Source organism: Hermetia illucens, chromosome 1 (assembly GCF_905115235.1).
Source record: "Hermetia illucens chromosome 1, iHerIll2.2.curated.20191125, whole genome shotgun sequence".
NCBI classification, from domain to species: Eukaryota; Metazoa; Arthropoda; class Insecta; order Diptera; family Stratiomyidae; genus Hermetia; species Hermetia illucens.
The window spans coordinates 89,535,796-89,553,252 of record NC_051849.1 but is presented as its reverse complement, the minus strand read 5'-3'; the positions used below and the strand labels follow the sequence as shown (position 1 = coordinate 89,553,252).

Here is a 17,457-nt window from a genome sequence, read left to right as displayed (position 1 = left end):
TCAGTTTTTCGAGCTGTTTCTGGCTCGTCGAATCTCCTCTTCCGTAACATTCGCAAAATTCATGCCCGACTGAGTGACATGGTGGGTGCCTTCGCGGTAATCCACTCAGCATGCTGGGCGAATAACCCCAAAGTCCACCCCAATCTTCTTTCGCTTCAGTTACCGGAAGGTGCACTGTCTGGCAGGTTTGTTGGTATTCGTCGAGTGATCTAAGAAAACTCCGCTGGTCCGTGTACATTGTATTCTGGACACGTCTGGAGTAACTTTTGCCTTGCCGTCACAATCGACGAAAGTTTTGATTTAGTGTGTCCAGAATTTCTCACTAGGGATGGCATAGTTCCGGTAAACCCTTTGAGCTTTATTCACCCGTTTGCTGGTATTACCAGAGCAAATATGAGTCAGCCTATTAATGTCCTGCCTTAGTGAGTCACGCGGGCGTTCCAGATGAATTTTCAGTGGTGGATATTTTCGGTCACTCATACTAATGAGGCGAATCTTCCGACCGTGCAATTTAACAGCCGCAACTGCACCACAATACATTGCAATGCAGCAGCGACATAACAGCACACAATTGAGATACAATCTCATCATTGATCTGAGGTAGAATTCTCGGAGTTGCTGAAATGCATGGAGTCTGGGAATATCGGGTCTATGCAAAGGATCCATTTCCGAAAATTCTATACACATTCTTTGGAATTCGTCCCGAACCTCAGCGGAGACTTCAGCTGGACAATTAAGATGTGTGCTTCGGTGAGTATTAAAACTATGGTCTGCAGTGCAGCGCGGTGTCCCCATTGACTTTTGGTCACCAATTTCCGCGATGACATCAAGTCGAACGTGTTCTCTGATGGTGGCTGGGATTGTATCGCTGCAAGTAATAAAGTGGTACTGGGCTAATAATGATGGCATGATCGTTTTGAATACATATATATCAAATTTTTTGTGCTGATATACTCCAGCTACAGCGATTCACAAACGAATTTGGGATATTTTGCTAGAGGGCTGGGGTTGAGTACAATGGACCACTACGGTCTGAGTGTTAGGGTTTACACGTCTCCCCCATTTCATACACACACAAAAAGACACATGTGAATTTATTTGTTTCGAATTTTTAAAATTAACAAATGAAATTATGCTAATGGAAATGCACTCGCAAATTTTATTATGAAAATAAAATATCTCCTTATAATTTGTCCTGAAAATTGTTTGTCTAAAAATCAACAAATTACAAATGAAAACATGGACTTAGAATTTATCAAATGTTAGATGTAAGTGAAAAAAATTTAGTGTAAATATTTTTAGTGATAATTTGGAACGAGCCGAATTAACTGAAAACCAAAAAATATTTTACAGCTTGGCTTGGACAAAGATGAGGTATTTCCTAAAGACCGAACGAAATAATGTATAAGTCTGCTCATGTATATGTAGTTGAAAGGCCACGTCACTCTGACTATGATTTTGAAAAAGCAAAGCACACAAAGAGACTTGAACACTCCGTACACAAGCCTTTCCAGAATGGCCGTTTGTGATGTTCAACACAACAAAAATGATTTTTTTTTATTGTTCAATTAAACTTACACAGATGTTTACATAAAATACACGCTACAAGAGCAAGTCTAGAGTTTTCAGGGGTGCTTTTCCTCACCGCCGCTTCTTTCAGTGTTTCGATACACATTTTTGTTAATGTCTAGATATTTACGTATATTTTGTTGGAAACCAACGCTACTCGTTTAATTAGTTTAGTTGTTTTTAAATATATAGTTTAGAACTGATTTCGATTAGAAGGAGTCAAGCTTCTACTAGGGCGTTTGTTTTTTATGCAATAGTAACCAGTACAGTACAAGTTAGTATAAACACTTTACATATTTTGACAATTTTTCATCAGCATTATTAATGAAAGGATTTTATTGGCTAAGCTCGACTATCATTCTCCCAGGAATTTACTTTCATTTCTATATTTCGGATAAATAAACACGTTTGTACGTTCGCATTATATTCAGGCGAATCTCTTCAATTCATTCAATTCCGAGAAAGCATTATTTTTAGAGTAAGTAAAAATATATTTCAGGAATTAATCCTAAAAACTGATAGAAAAATCCCAGCAACCGCCTCCAAACGATGTATTTACACTGTTAACAGGATCTTATACAAGACTTATTGTCAGCAGTAGCTCATACAACGTCCCCCCTTAAGCCCCGTAAAGAAGAATCAGCTCAAATGGAAGTTGAATTAAAATTTGCTTAAATCTCCTTTTTGGTTAAAATTGACTTTGGATGATTGGAATCTTTTAAAAAAAATATCTACCATGAATGTTTATTTCATTAACAGACGAGAATTTTTCTAAGAAAGTAAAAGTCAATGTGATTTCTCCTTCTCAAAAAATCAGTAAATTATTTAAAGTAAATTTCAACTTCAAAAAGTGGTATTACTCTGCTAAAGTTATCAGTAACAAAAGTGTTTTGGATGATAGTTTACCTACATATTTCTGCCAAATGACCTTGGGTACTTTGTGGAACATAACACTTGCATTATAACGTTTTAACAATTTACTGCTCGCATACTCTACTTTACTCCTTTTTCTGATCTAAGTTGCTATCGAAACGTCAGTTACCTCCAGAACAGGTACAGCTTTTACGGTTACACACTATCAAACGAAGGCAATAAATGATTCTTCGAATGTCTATACGCTACTCCACGACGGTGTGAGTTCTTACAATTTTTTTTTTCATGTTTGTTTAGCCTCTTTGCAAATCGTTGTATTTTGTTGGGTTCTTATGGTTGTCGGTCAACCTTATTCCGCGCCTGGGAAAATTTATAATAGATATCAAATCTGATTTTAATAGGGAATATCCTCTATTTCAGTCATTTCTCTATCACTGGGTCTCACTGCTCCTTCCTTCGTTCGTTGCCGGTACTCCAATTGCTTAATCCTTTACCGATCCTCCAGTTCGTGCAAGTTGACCTCTGCCTGCCGCCCGGCTTCCCCGATACAGGCGTATTCCTGTACCAGGAAGAGTGCCTGTCTCTTCGTAACCTTCCGCCCTCCTTTTAGCCGCCGTGGGACAGTTGCACATACATCCGTTACTGGGGGTCAGACTTGAAGACGGGGCCGGTATTCCACAAGAGTAATTGCCCTCTGGCTGCTCCCGGGAGCCACTTTCGACTCATCTCGTAGCAATTGGAAGGGGGATGATTGTGCACCATCCGTGCACCCATACGTCGGAAAGGCTTTTAGGGCCCCCTGTGGGAAAACAAGAGGAATTATGGTTCCTACAGCCCCTTCCATTTAATCCAATCCCTACCTAAGATAAATGATTACCTTTGTAAAAAATACCATGGTAAAAAATAAAGTTGTCGTCGTTCAAGGTAAGATCGAGAGTAATGAATAATAATGCCGTCTTTCAATATAAAATCAATTTATTTCCTAAAAGACAAAAGTGGAATTACCGAATAATTTGAATTAATGAACCTTTATATCGGGGACTACACTGCTGTCACTCAATGTGTGAGGTACTTCCCTGCAAAGGGCAAGTAAAGTAAGTCTACCAATTGATTTAAGAGGGGAAACCATATTAGAAGGCCTTTTTCACGTACTTCTTTGAGATTTTTTCCTAGTAGGAAGAATTGTTTGGAATTCAATCAAATTATGTTAGTCATATTCTGCGCTGTTTGAACTTTAGCCCTACTGACCAGTTAATAGCCACCGTCCGTCCGGATTGGAACTTCACGATCAACAGTAAATTTAAGAGTTGCCTTCTAAAAATGTGGCAAAAAAGATTTGTTAAAATCGACCTCAAAATAATCCACCATCTCGCGATTGCTTGCCTTTACTTGCGAGTCGTAACTGCGACTGCTCGCAAAGGCACCAATGCATCAGGAGCCATTTCTGTGATGTAATTGTCAATGTCAACTAGAACTGGAAAACGCTTGACTAATATATCTGTATTTTTGGATGGGATCAAGCAGTTAGCTAGATACGTGCCAAAAGGAAACTGCAAATATAGGTGACTATGATAACTACGATGAATGCAATGACCTATCATAACTCTATAGAGCTTCGAGCAGAGTGCAAGAAGTACCGCATTGCGAAGGGCGTGCTGAAAGGAAATGTACAATTGTACTAGTCAAAGAAACAAAAGCTACTTAAAATTCAAAAGATTTCTGTACCATATATGCCTGAAGGCAGTAGAAATCTGCAATCTGCAATAATTAAAGGTGTTTTTGCTTTTTTGCTAGTATTGTTTATTGCGCAAATTTAAATTATTTTTTTTTTCTTCAGCCTTTGTCCCGTTCTCAAGCGGGGTCGGCTCGTCGTGATCGGCTTCGCCATTTGGCTCTATCGAATGCCTGATCTGGGTGCAATCTTGAGGCTTTCAAATCCCCATCCAGCGTATCAAGCCACCGTTGCTTAGGTCTGCCTTTTGGTCGTTTACCATCGAATTCGATGTTCAGACCAATCTTGGCAGTGAATTCTCGTTTGCACGAATTGCGTGACCATACCATCGAAGACGTCTCTCTTGCAACTTTTCCACGATCGGTGCAACCCCATAACGATCGCGGATATCCTCATTTCGGATGTGATCTAAACGTATGACGCCACTAGTCCAACGTAGCATCTTCGTCTCCATTACCGCAAGACGCCGTTCATTGTCTTTTATGGTCGGCCAACACTCAGAACCATAGAGAGCGACTGGACGGACGACATTGCGGTAAATTTTAGATTTGAGACGTTCATTGATCCGTTGATCACAAAAAACACCAGTGGTGGAACGCCACTTCATTCAGGTTGCGTTAATGCGTGAAGCAATTTCATAACGCAGTTCTCCATTGGCTGATAGCGTTGACCCGAAGTATTTAAATCGCTCAGTTCTGGGCAGATCACTGCCGCTGACAGTGATTATGCCTGTTTCATGGGGATCGGTCGTCAAAAATTCAGTTTTGTTTCAATCTGAGACCGTGTTGCATGAGGCGATCATTCCATTTTTGAACAAGTTGCTCGAAATCATTTTTGCTATCAGATGCTAGGAAAACATCATCTACATAAAGCAGTGTGTAGGGCGCTGGACGTTGGATATCCCGTGTGACGGTGTCCATAACAAGGACAAAGAGAAGTGGTAAGAGGGCACTTCCTTCATGAACACCAACAGAGACACGAAGCGGTTTTGATACACTCGCCATACTTCGAACTTTACTTTTCGTATCGTGGTAGAGCAATTGAACCCAGCGCGAGTTCTTCTGGCACGAAGTGTTGTCGTAAAGCATACCAGATGAGTTCGTGTGCTACACGGACAAACGCTTTCTCTAGATCCAGAAAGGCAATGTAAAGAGGGCGATGCTTCTCACGGTGTTTCTCCCTGAGTGACTGCGCAGCATGTATTGCGTCAGTAGTTTCGCAGTTCTTGACAAATCCGGCTTGATTCATGGTTATTTCAACGATTTCGCGAATACGGTTGTCAAGAATGCGTTCAAAAATCTTCATGGTATGGAAAAGTAACCGGATCGGACGGTAATTTGAACATTCTGCTGGGTAACCTTTCTTTTTCCATATTGGAACAGTGGTACTTTCTTGCCAGTCAGATGGTGTTCTTCCTTCCTGAATAACCCGGGTAAGAATTCACTGAGCCACAGTTCTGGGTCCCAGCTCTTCGCTTTCCAGAGCTCAGATGCGATGTCGTCAGGTCCTTTTGCTTTCCCCGATTTCATTTGTTTTATTGTTTCCTCGACTTCAGTTGCGCTGACAGTGAAGCCCATAGTGTTTTACGTAGGCACCTGTCGTGAGACTTAATCCTACGGTCCTCTTCAGACACGGATTGATTTTGTGACCATAATCAGAGCCCCGCTGAGACAAGTCACAACGGTACCAGTCTATACCAAGTGCATGGCTTAGCATTCATACTGGTGGATGCAAGAATTACCTAAATCTCTACCGAACTATGGAGTACGGCACCCGTGTTGATACGCAACACCACGTCGAGGCCCGAATGTCTCTTCTCGCTTGAGCACAACCACAACCACCATGAAACTCCCACTAGGGGGGCCAACCGCAAATAACCGAGCTGTCCTCACATACAACAGGAGTTCACCCGAAGTATGTGAGTCCAGGGGCTTTCCCGGTTCCCATGGTACCAGTATACCCCTGGTAAGGTTTCGTGACCAATTTATCACTTCAGATGAGTCCCCGTGCAGACTCGGATCTGATCGCCCTAATTAGGTCTTTGGAACATTCGCCTACTGAATCACGGCCGGCAAACCAAAGTAATTACATCGTCTCCCGGTGCCACCACTATGGAGGTTCTCCTCGACCACTTGGTTTTGGTTTGGCCGATAGGGTTGCCGCCCCATCTTCCTCACCGCCACCTCTGAGCACCAGTTGCGCTGACAGGTGGAACTGCTCCAAATGTCGGCAATGATGGTGGAAGTGGAGGATGAGCAAATTCTTCAGTTGAAATCTGCTCGACGTATTCTCGCCATCTATCCGTTGCGGCTCGACGGTTGGTAAGCAAAGTATCGTTCTTGTCATTAACACAACAGAAGTGTTCGATATCCTGTGTGCGTTCATCACGGCTTTTAGCAAGTCGATACAGATTTCTCTCGCCATGCCGAGTGTCCAGTTTATCGTAAAGATTTTTGAAATGGTTCGCTCGGGTGACAGCGACCGCTTTCTTTGCTTCTCGGTTGGCATTCTTATAAATTTGCCAATTAGCAGGCGTTTTATCGAGAAATTTGTGGTGGAGGCGTTTCTTTTCACGGGCCTTCATTTCAACATCATCATTCCAAAGCCAAGTATCTCGGTTGATGTACCGCTTACCCGGCTTGGTGATCCCGAGGGTTGCAGAGGCCGCTTTGTGGATCGTGTCTTTCATTTGGTTCCATGATTCTTCCACATTCGTAATGGTTGGCAATCGTATGAGTGAGACCGTTTCTTCTTTCTTGTCACCAAATCGCCACCATTTAATGCGCGGCGGGCCAGTGCGTTCCTCACGCTGTTTTATCGGTGGCTTAATTCGCAGGACGGCAATCAACGGCCGATGTTGAGGTGCGATGGTCTCATAGGGAACGACTTTGCAATCAGTAACAGTGGTAAAATGTTGGCGTCTTATGAGAATTTAGTCGATTTGCGTTTTATTGTTCCCACTATAAAATGTGGGAAGATGAGACAATCGTTTGATGAACCATGTATTCATAAGTACAAGGTCATGGGTGTCCGCAAAATCGATTATACGCTCGCCACCTTCATTGCGCGCTCCGAACCCCTTTCCCCCATGGCACCTGTTACCGTCTGCCTTTTCACCCACATGACCATTAAGGTCGCCGGCAATGATTATGTAATCGTCAGCAGGCACGTGACAAGTCTTTTCATGGAGAAGTTGCCAGAAGGCATCTTTCTCAGCATCAAGTCGACCTGTCTGTGGTGCATACGCGGTGAAGAAGTGAATAGTGCGATCAGCTGATATAATGGTGAGCTTCATCAGCCGATCATCAAATCGTTCGACTTCTTTAATGGCATCACGGAAACCCTCTGAGATGGCAATGCCAACACCATATTGAGTGTGTGGGTTACCAAAATAGAGAAGTTTGTAGCCATTTTTACTGCGTTCGCGTTCAATGTCGCAGCTTTTGGAACCAGACCATCGGGTTTCTTGCAGAGCGCAGATGTCAATGCACCTTTTCCGAAGGACTCTTGCGAGTTCCTCCGTCTTTCCAGTTAGGATACCAACATTTAGCGTGCAGACACGTATTTGTTTTGTTCGTTGTGTGCGGACTAACTTGCTTACGTCCTGACGCCGTCCATGCGTCAAGAACCCTTGCCCATTTCTCGACAGGACCGGGGCCCGTCCTGCCGCGTCTACTGAGGTGGACGCCCTAGCATTTCTCCGAGGCTTGTGACTCAATCCGATCATCATGTTTGTAACGGCATTGTATGCATTTTCTTGGTCGACCTGTCGCGGGGCCTGTCACCAAGAGAGATCAGGTAGGATTTAGCATAGTAGAATAACTCAAACTATACTCTATTTATCTCTTTCCCTGATCTCAGCATTTTATTTTTGTTTTACTGAGGATAGTACAGAGTACGTTCCCTCAAACCCTCCTCCTTTACCTGGGCTTGGGACCAGCATACTATGTTAATAGCATGACGGAGTTCATTGCGAAAATTCAAATAATTTCAACAATTTAAAAACACTGCTAAATTACACTCGTATGTGTGTTATTGCGAGAACTCCTAAACGTGGAGTCCTCATATACGATTATAAGAGGTCTAAAAGGCGGAAGCATCGCTTGACTACGATTTTCAGCCGAATAACATTTGGTGAAAAATTACTGCATTTCGAATTAAATGGATACCTACAATCTACAAGGTCTGATTTCTCACCCATACTGGAAGGATTCGACTTCTCTTAAGTGTATTGTCCTTTGGGATGCACTTGAGCGATTCGATTAATCCTAGTGCAAGTGTCCTCTTCAAGTAGTCCAATATGCATACTTTGTTGTATGCTAGCTTCTTCTAGCAGTAGCGGTTTACATTAATCAAATTTGCATACATCATCATCATCATCAACGGCGCAACAACCGGTATCCGGTCTAGGCCTGCCTTAATAAGGAACTCCAGACATCCCGGTTTTGCGCCGAGGTCCACCAATTCGATATCCCTAAAAGCTGTCTGGCGTCCTGGCCCACGCCATCGCTCCATCTTCTTCTCCATCTTCTTTTCCTACCATAGATATTGCCCTTATAGACTTTCCGGGTGGGATCATCTTCATCCATACGGATTAAGTGACCCGCCCACCGTAACCTATTGAGCCGGATTTTATCCACAACCGGACGGTCATGGTATCGCTCATAGATTTCGTCATTGTGTAGGCTACGGAATCGTCCATCCTCATGTAGGGGGCCAAAAATTCTTCGGAGGATTCTTCTCTCGAACGCGGCCAAGAGTTCGCAATTTTTCTTGCTAAGAACCCAAGTTTCCGAGGAATACATGAGGACTGGCAAGATCATAGTCTTGTACAGTAAGAGCTTTGACCCTATGGTGAGACGTTTCGAGCGGAACAGTCTTTGTAAGCTGAAGTAGGCTCTGTTGGCTGACAACAACCGTGCGCGGATTTCATCATCGTAGTTGTTATCGGTTGTGATTTTCGACCCTAGATAGGAGAAATTGTCAACAGTCTCAAAGTTGTATTCCCCTATCCTTATTCTTGTTCGTGCTTGTGTTTGACCAGTGCAGTTTGATGTTGTTGGTTGATTCGTCTTCGGTGCTGACGTTGCCACCATGTATTTTGTCTTGCCTTCATTGATGTGCAGCCCAAGATCTCGCGCCGCCTGCTCGATCTGGATGAAGGCAGTTTGAACGTCTCGGGTGGTTCTTCCCATGATGTCGATATCGTCAGCATAGGCCAGTAGTTGGGTGGACTTGAAGAGGATCGTACCTCTTGCATTCACCTCAGCATCACGGATCACCTTCTCGAGGGCCAGGTTAAAGAGGACGCATGATAGCGCATCCCCTTGTCGTAGACCGTTGTTGATGTCGAATGGTCTTGAGAGTGATCCTGCTGCTTTTATCTGGCCTCGCACATTGGTCAGGGTCAGACTAGTCAGTCTTATTAATTTCGTCGGGATACCGAATTCTCTCATGGCCGTGTACAGTTTTACCCTGGCTATGCTATCATAGGCGGCTTTAAAGTCGATGAATAGATGGTGCAACTGTTGTCCATATTCCAACAGTTTTTCCATCGCCTGCCGCAGAGAGAAAATCTGATCTGTTGCTGATTTGCCTGGAGTGAAGCCTCTTTGGTATGGGCCAATGATGTTCTGGGCGTATGGGGCTATCCGGCCTAGCAAGATAGTGGAGAATATCTTATAGATGGTACTCAGCAACGTGATACCTCTATAATTGCTGCACTGTGTGATATCTCCCTTTTTATGTATGAGACAGATTATGCCTCGCTGCCAATCGTCAGGCATTGATTCGCTGTCCCATACCTTGAGCACAAGTTGATGAACCACTTGGTGTAACTGGTCGCCTCCATATTTAACCAATTCGGCTGTAATTCCATCGGCTCCTGGCGACTTATGATTTTTTAGCCGATGAATTGCACGGACTGTTTCTCCTAAACTTGGTGGTGGCAGTGTTTGTCCGTCGTCTTCAGTTGGCGGGACCTCCAACTCGCCGATGCTCTGGTTGTTCAGTAGCTCATCAAAGTACTCAACCCATCGCTCTAATATGCCCATTCTGTCGGAAATCTGATTTCCCTCTTTGTCTCGGCAGGATGAGCATCGAGGTGTATAAGGTTTCATCCTGCTGACTTGTTGGTAAAACTTCCGCGCCTGGTGCGGTTGCTCCCTGTACTTTTCTAGTTCACAGACTTGTTGGTTCTCCCAGGCTTCCTTTTTCCGTCTGTGAAGTCGCTTCTCCGCTCGACGGAGTTTGTGATAAGTCTCTGCGCGTGCCCGCGTTCTTTGAGAATGCAACATTACTCGGTATGCGGCATTCTTCCGTTCCGTTGCTAGCTTACATTCATCGTCAAACCAGCCGTTCCGACTCCTTTTGCGGCTGGGGCCAAGTATATTTGTGGCCGTATCCATGATAACGTTCTTCAGGTGGTTGTGAAGATCATTAGTTGATGCTTCATCTCCAGGTCCTCTATTCACTGCGGTTATTGCGGCATCCATTTCCCTCTTATAGGTGTCGCGGAGGGTTGTGTTGTGGATGGCTTCAGTGTTCACTCTCACCTGATTGTCAGAGGGGATTCTAGGTGGTATTGTTATTCGAGCTCGGAGCACCATGCCAACGAGATAGTGATCCGAGTCTATATTGGCCCCCCTATATGTTCTGACATTCATCAAGGCTGAGAGGTGGCGGCGTTCGATCAACACGTGGTCAATTTGGTTGAAAGTGGTCCCGTCTGGAGAGGCCCACGTATGTTTGTGGACCGCTTTCCGCGCAAACCAGGTACTTCCAACAACCATTTCGTGTGACCCTGCTAATTGAATAGTCCGCAGTCCGTTATCATTTGTTTTTTCGTGTAAGCTATGGGAGCCAACGTATCGCCTGAATACGGGCTCCTTCCCTACTTGGCTGTTAAAATCCCCAAGTATGATTTTGATATCATATCTGGGACAGGCTTCGAGGGCTCTTTCTACTGCCTCGTAGAAGGTATCCTTCTCCGACTCTGCAGTCTCCTCTGTAGGGGCGTGAACGTTTATGAGGCTTATATTTCTAAACTTGCCTCGCAAGCGCAGAGTGCATAGCCGTTCGCTTATACTTTCAAAGCCGATAACAGCAGGTTTCATTTTTTGGCTGACTAAGAAACCTACTCCGAGCACATGGTTTACTGGATGGCCGCTATAATATATAGTGCAGTGGCTCTTCTCCAGGAAACCGGTCCCTGTCCATCGCATCTCTTGCAACGCTGTTACATCAGCCCTATATTGGGACAGGGTATCGGCTAGCTGCTTATCAGCTTCATCTCTGTACAGGGAGCGCACGTTCCATGAGAAAATGCGCAAATTTGCATACGTGAACCCTAAACGATTGGCTAATGATTTGGGGAAGTATGTATCTATGTTAATTTGGATTCTTTCGTTGTGTTGATCAACTCCAACGTACGAAACTGCTTAAAAATAAGCTTCTGTGGCTGTCGCTGTTTGTTTAAACTCCTATGTATATACTCCCCTACATATCTCTTATTTTTTTTATAACACATTTGAGTGGACATTTGTCCCATTAGCACCTAGCACGTAATATATGCATATATTATGTGAAAATATTCACTTTCGCGTGATATAGACATTCAAAGTCTTGAATTTGCTCAGAAGGGACAATTTTGACCTATTACACCTTTGTTAATAATAGTGCGATCTCCACGAAACTTGGCAGCATCATGCTCTGTATTATAGCGTATATTGCTGCATTTCATGATTATAGGATGAAATTAAGGGGGGTTTTGTAGTCAATTATTAAAAATTATAGTAATATAATATTACTAACTTTATTTGAAAGGATACTTGTATGGAGGGCATTTCGGAGGTAAGGTACCATATAGTGGCACCCTTCTGATTTTTCGGTTAGGGTAATTTTTGAGAACGGGTTCGTGAACGAAATGATAACTTTTATCCCCCCGTACTCCCTACCTACCCAACAAATGTCAAAGCTAAGACCAGCTTCTAACGGAGACCTTTCATTACCCCACATCACTATACTTGATGAAAAAAAAGCTACATCTCCTTTTGCATCTATTGGGACGCAACCTATTAAATTCGTCGTAGAATAATGTAACTCACTGAATGTTCACAGTTCCCATCTTTCCACCGAATTTGGTATCAATCACTATAACCGTTTCCAAGCAAAATGCATGTGAAGGACAGTAAATCGAATTTAATAAGGTTTTGTTTTACATATAGTAAAGCCGTTTTTAGCCCTTAAAGCTAACAAGAATTGGAGCCCTCGAAAAGTGGAAGGTCGGCACTTCAAATTTAAAAGATTTTGTCCCAATAGCCCGTAACCACTAATGTATATATATGCATTTAACAGTGTTTTATGTAAAATAAAACCTTCTATCTGTCCGTTTGCCTGTCCTTTTTTTCATCTCATTTTCATCATCATCAACGGCGCAACAACCGGTATCCGGTATAGGCCTGCATTAATAGAGAATTCCAGACAATTCGGTTTTGCGCCGAGGTCCACCAATTCGATATCCGTCTAAGCTGTCTGGCGCGCTGACCTACGCTATCGCTCCACCTCAGGCAGGGTCTGCTTCGTCTTTTCTTTCTACCATAGATATTGCCCTTATAGACTTTTCGGGCTGTATCATCCTCATCCATACAAATTAAGTGACCCGCCCACCGAAACTTGTTGAGCCGGATTTTATCCACAACCGGAAACTCGTCGTACTGTTCTTGGATTTCTTCGTTATGTAGGCTGGGGAATCGTCCATCCTCATGTGGGGACCAAAAATTCTTCGGAGGGTTCTTCTCTCGAACGCAGCCAAAAGTGCGCAATTTTTCTTACAAAGAATCCAAGTTTCCGAGGAATATATAAGGACTGGCAAGATCCTAGTCTTGTGCAGTAAGAACGTTGGTGAGACGTTTCGGGCGAAGCAGTTTTGTAAGTTGAAATAGACCCTGTTGGCTGACAACAACCGTGCGCGGATTTCATCATCATACCTATTATGGGTTGTGATTTTCGACCCTCGATAGGGGAAATTATCAACGGTCGCAAAGTTGTAGCCTCCAATTTTTATTGTTTTCGTTTGACCAGTGCGATTCGATGTTGCTTGCTTTTTCGGTTTTGGTTTGGGTGCTGACTTTGCCATCATGTATTTTGTCTTGCCTTCATTAATGTGCAGCCCACGATCTGGATGAAGGTAGACTGTACATCTCAGGTGGAAGAGGACGCATGACAGGGCATCCCCTTGTCTTAGACCGTTGTTGATATCGAATGATTTCAAGAGTGATCATGCTGCTTTTATCTGGCCTCGCACATTGGTCAGGGTCAGCCTAGTCAGTTTTATTACTTTGGAATTTTCTCATGACCGGGTACAGTGCTACTCTGACCATATTATCATAGGCGACTTTAAAGTCGATGAAAAGATGGTGCTACTGTTGTCCATATTCCAAAAGTTTTTCCATCGCCTGCCGCACAGAGAAAATCTGATATGTTGTTGATTTAACTGGAATGAAGCCCCTTTTTTATGGACCAATAATGTTCTGGGCGTATGGGGCATACCGACCTAGCAAGATAGTGGAGAATATCTTCTAGATGGTACTCAGCAACGTGATACCTCTATAATTGCTGCACTGTGTGATATCTCTCTTTTTATGTACGAGACAGATATTATTCGCTGTTCCACACATTGAGCATTAATTGATGAACCACTTAGTGTAATTGATCGCTTCCATATTTAGCCAATTAGGCAGTAATTCCATCGGATCCTGGCAACTTATGGTTTTTGAACCGGTGGATTACACGGACTATTTCTTCTATGCTTAGCGGTGGCAGCATTTGTCCGTCGTCTTCAGTTGACAGGACTTCTAACTCGCTGATATTTTGGTTGTTGAGCAGTTCATCAAAATACTCAACCCATCGCTCCAATATGCCCATTCTGCCGGAAATCAGAATTCCCTCTTTGTCTCGGCAGGATGAGCATCGAGGTGTATAAGACTTCATCCTCCTGACTTGTTGGTAAAACTTCCGCGCTTGGCGGCGATGCTTCCTGTACTTTTCTAGTTCACAGACTTGTTGGTTCTCCCAGGCTTCCTTCTTCCGTCTGTCTAGTCGCTCCTTCACTCGACGGAGTTATTGGTAGCTCTCCGCACGGGAAGAATGCAACATTACTCGGTATGCAGCAATCTTCCGTTCCGTTTCTAGCTTACATTCATCATCAAACCAACCGTTCCCAATGTTCTTGCGGCTCGGGCCAAGTATCCCTATCAATGATAACCTCCTTCAGATGGTTGTGAAGATCATTCGTTAAGGCTTCATTCCTAGGGCATCTGTTAGCTGCGGTTATTGTGGCGTCCATTTCTCCTTATAGGTGTTACGGTAGGTTGTGTTGTGAATGGCTTCAGGATTCACTATTACCTGATTGTCAGAGGGGATTTTAGATGGTGTTTCAATTCGAGCCTGGATCACTATGCCAACGAGATAGTGATCCCAGTTTATATTGCCCCCTTATTTGTTCTGGCATTCATCAAGGCTGGGACAGACTTCAAGGGTTCGTTCTACTGCCATGTAGAAGGTATCCTTCTCCGACTCTGCAGTCTCCTTTGTAGGGGCGTGAACGTTAATGAGGCTTATATTTCTAAACTTGCCTTCAAGCACAGAGTGCATAGCCGTTCACTCATGTTTTAAAAGCCAATTACAGCAGGGTTCATTTCTTGGCTGACTAAGAAACCTACCCCGTGCACATGGTTTACTGGATGGCCGCTATAATATATGGTGTAGCGACTCTTCTCCAGGAAACCGGTCCCTGTCCAACGCATTCCCTGTAACACTGTTACATCAGCCCTATATTGGGACAGGATATCGGCTAGGTGCTCATCAGCTTTATCTCTGTACAGGGAGCGCACGTTCCATGAGAAAATGCGCAAATCGTTATTCCTTTGTCGTTGCCGGGTTTGTCGTTGTGTGATCCGTCCAGCCCGAGGCTCCTGTTGTGGCTTCGTAACAAGTTGTTTTCTGTGTAGGGGTGTCAGCCCTACCCAACCCCCAACCTGGAGGACCGGTAGATACAATTTGTCCCGTTTTTAGACACGGGAGACTCGCCTTCATCCTTCTTCGTCTGCAGCTTTTTGTTAAGAAAGAGCTTCCAGCGGTCTCCATGTGGAGGTGGAAATAGGGTTTAGCTGTTGGTGGTGGTTCAGCAGGTGTTACCCAGGTGTTATGCTCAATCGTGGGTACCAATCTACGTTTCGCCCAGGCACCTGTACTACCCTTTGACTACCACCTACCTACTGCCATACAGTTATGTTAGATTCTTACTCGCAAAAATCACTTTTTCTGCTTTCCACCCTCCTCATGCGATTGCTATAAAACATTGCTTTGCGGAGCTGAATAAGTGCTTAATTGCGGCTCGTTGTGGTTCTCTCTGATTAGTAATTCACCCTGCTTAAATTGCTCATAGTTTTCAGCCCCTTTACAATTTGATTCCAGGTCTCCGTTCACTCTAGCATGAATTCAGGTGCCCCTTAAAATTTGCTTAGTTCAATTCCCCGTGGCTTTTTTCAATCCAACTACGAATATCCGGAATGGGCTGTATGTCCAGTTTGTAATTAACTCTGTCTCTTTCTGTGTGTTAGTAATTGTGTTACTTGCGCTGGTGTTTTTCGATAAACCCTGCATATCCGAAATGCACTTAGTTGTTGGTAATACTTATAGTAATAATAATCGTTGGCACATGGCCTTGAAGTGAAGGCCGTAACGGTACACTAGCCTATAGCAGACAATGTGGTCAGCATTACGCTTGCCCGAGATTATTACCCTGATTTAACTCAGCTACTCATTCACATCTGAATCGACTGGTATCCGACATCAAATCACGATAGGCGATAACAATGGTCATAATTCGGGAAAGTTTTAACGAAATCGAACTATTATTAACAAAGTTATAGAAGATCAATGTTTTGCGTTTCACATAAATTGATTAGATTTTAAGACGTCTATGATATCATCATATAAAGTGAATTTATCTGAACAGTGGGGTTGCTCTTTTTTGGCTTTTCTAGTTATTTGAATCTAAATATCAGTTTCAATTACTGGAGACAGGCATGTCTATGAATATGTATCTGCTAATGAAGTTTGCGGGTTAAGTTTCAGTAAGATGAATATGTGTACGCATGTATGCTTTAATGCGTAGAGTAACGTAAATATATATACAAGCCTGAATATACGTAATATTGATTTATTTATGATCAGCACAATTCCTTGGATATATATATGTAATACATGACGGAACATTTTAAATTTTTAGCTATGTATGGAAAATGAGTATGCTCACATAAAATAAACATAAAACCTTTATACCTGATGCGCCGGGCTCCCGGTATTCTGACTTTTTTACATCTAGATTCACCATTGCGCAGCATGTGCCATCTTGTATTGCTGCTTGAGCAAGTCAAGTCGACATGTTGATTTCGTCGAAAGTTGATCGCGCCTTACGAAATTCGAATTGCTTGTCAGAAATGACTGCTTCCATTTCCGCAATAGTGAGCAGCTTGTATTATATTACCAAACAGATCCACCTAGATGAGGAGGGGGCACCCAAGGGTTTACCCAGCTTCAGAATGAATGTCAGCTGTTATACCTTAAATTGCTTAAATTGCTTGAAATAATTAATTGAAAAAAATTGAAATCTATTGAAGCATACAATTTAGAGCGAAAATTCGACGTCATGCGAAGGAACAGGTAGTTCTGCACAGTGAAAATTTCATGTGATTTGAACACAATTCTTCCAAGATATTGATCCGGCCGACTTTGAATTTACTTTTAGGAAATCACGTTTTAAATTCTAAGTACTGAAGAACTATGGATAAATTAGTTTTACATTTAATCTGCAATGCCCGGTTCATGCAATTGACGTTCCAGATAATCGCTGTCGTCCTGGCTTTACTTCGTTAGCGATTTGGCGACGTTGGCCCCCTCCAGAAATTCTTCTGCCTTATTAATGTGTTTCGAGTCGATCTTTATATATTTCGGGTCGATTTTATTGCACATAGTTTTCACTATTTGTATTATCGATGTAAGTAGGTTATATTATCACTAGAGATGCCTTGGACTATATTTAATATTACTTTACCACTTTGTATCGGATTTCAATTGTGATTTAGATTTTATTTAAAAACAGCATATGAGCATCGACATACTCCGCGAGAATATAGGATAGGTTTCCTAAATATTTTGTATTCCAAGGCGCTTTTCCCCAAAAGAAAGGAATCCTTTGTAAGGTTTTGTGTGAAACAAAA

General features: G+C 43.0%; 1 protein-coding gene across 2 annotated transcripts in view; it reads left to right on the top strand.

Annotated features, from left to right (window-relative positions):
• Positions 1–17,457, top strand: part of LOC119661353 (potassium voltage-gated channel subfamily H member 2) — a 766,305-nt gene that overhangs the window by 658,845 nt on the left and 90,003 nt on the right. The window contains exon 15 of one of the 2 annotated variants that reach the window (XM_038070660.1): positions 1,354–1,374. The exons of the other annotated variant lie outside the window; for it this stretch is intronic. Within the exon in view, the coding sequence (XP_037926588.1) occupies positions 1,354–1,374 (21 nt within the window). The remainder of the gene's footprint in view (positions 1–1,353; positions 1,375–17,457) is intronic. 2 annotated transcript variants of the gene reach the window in all.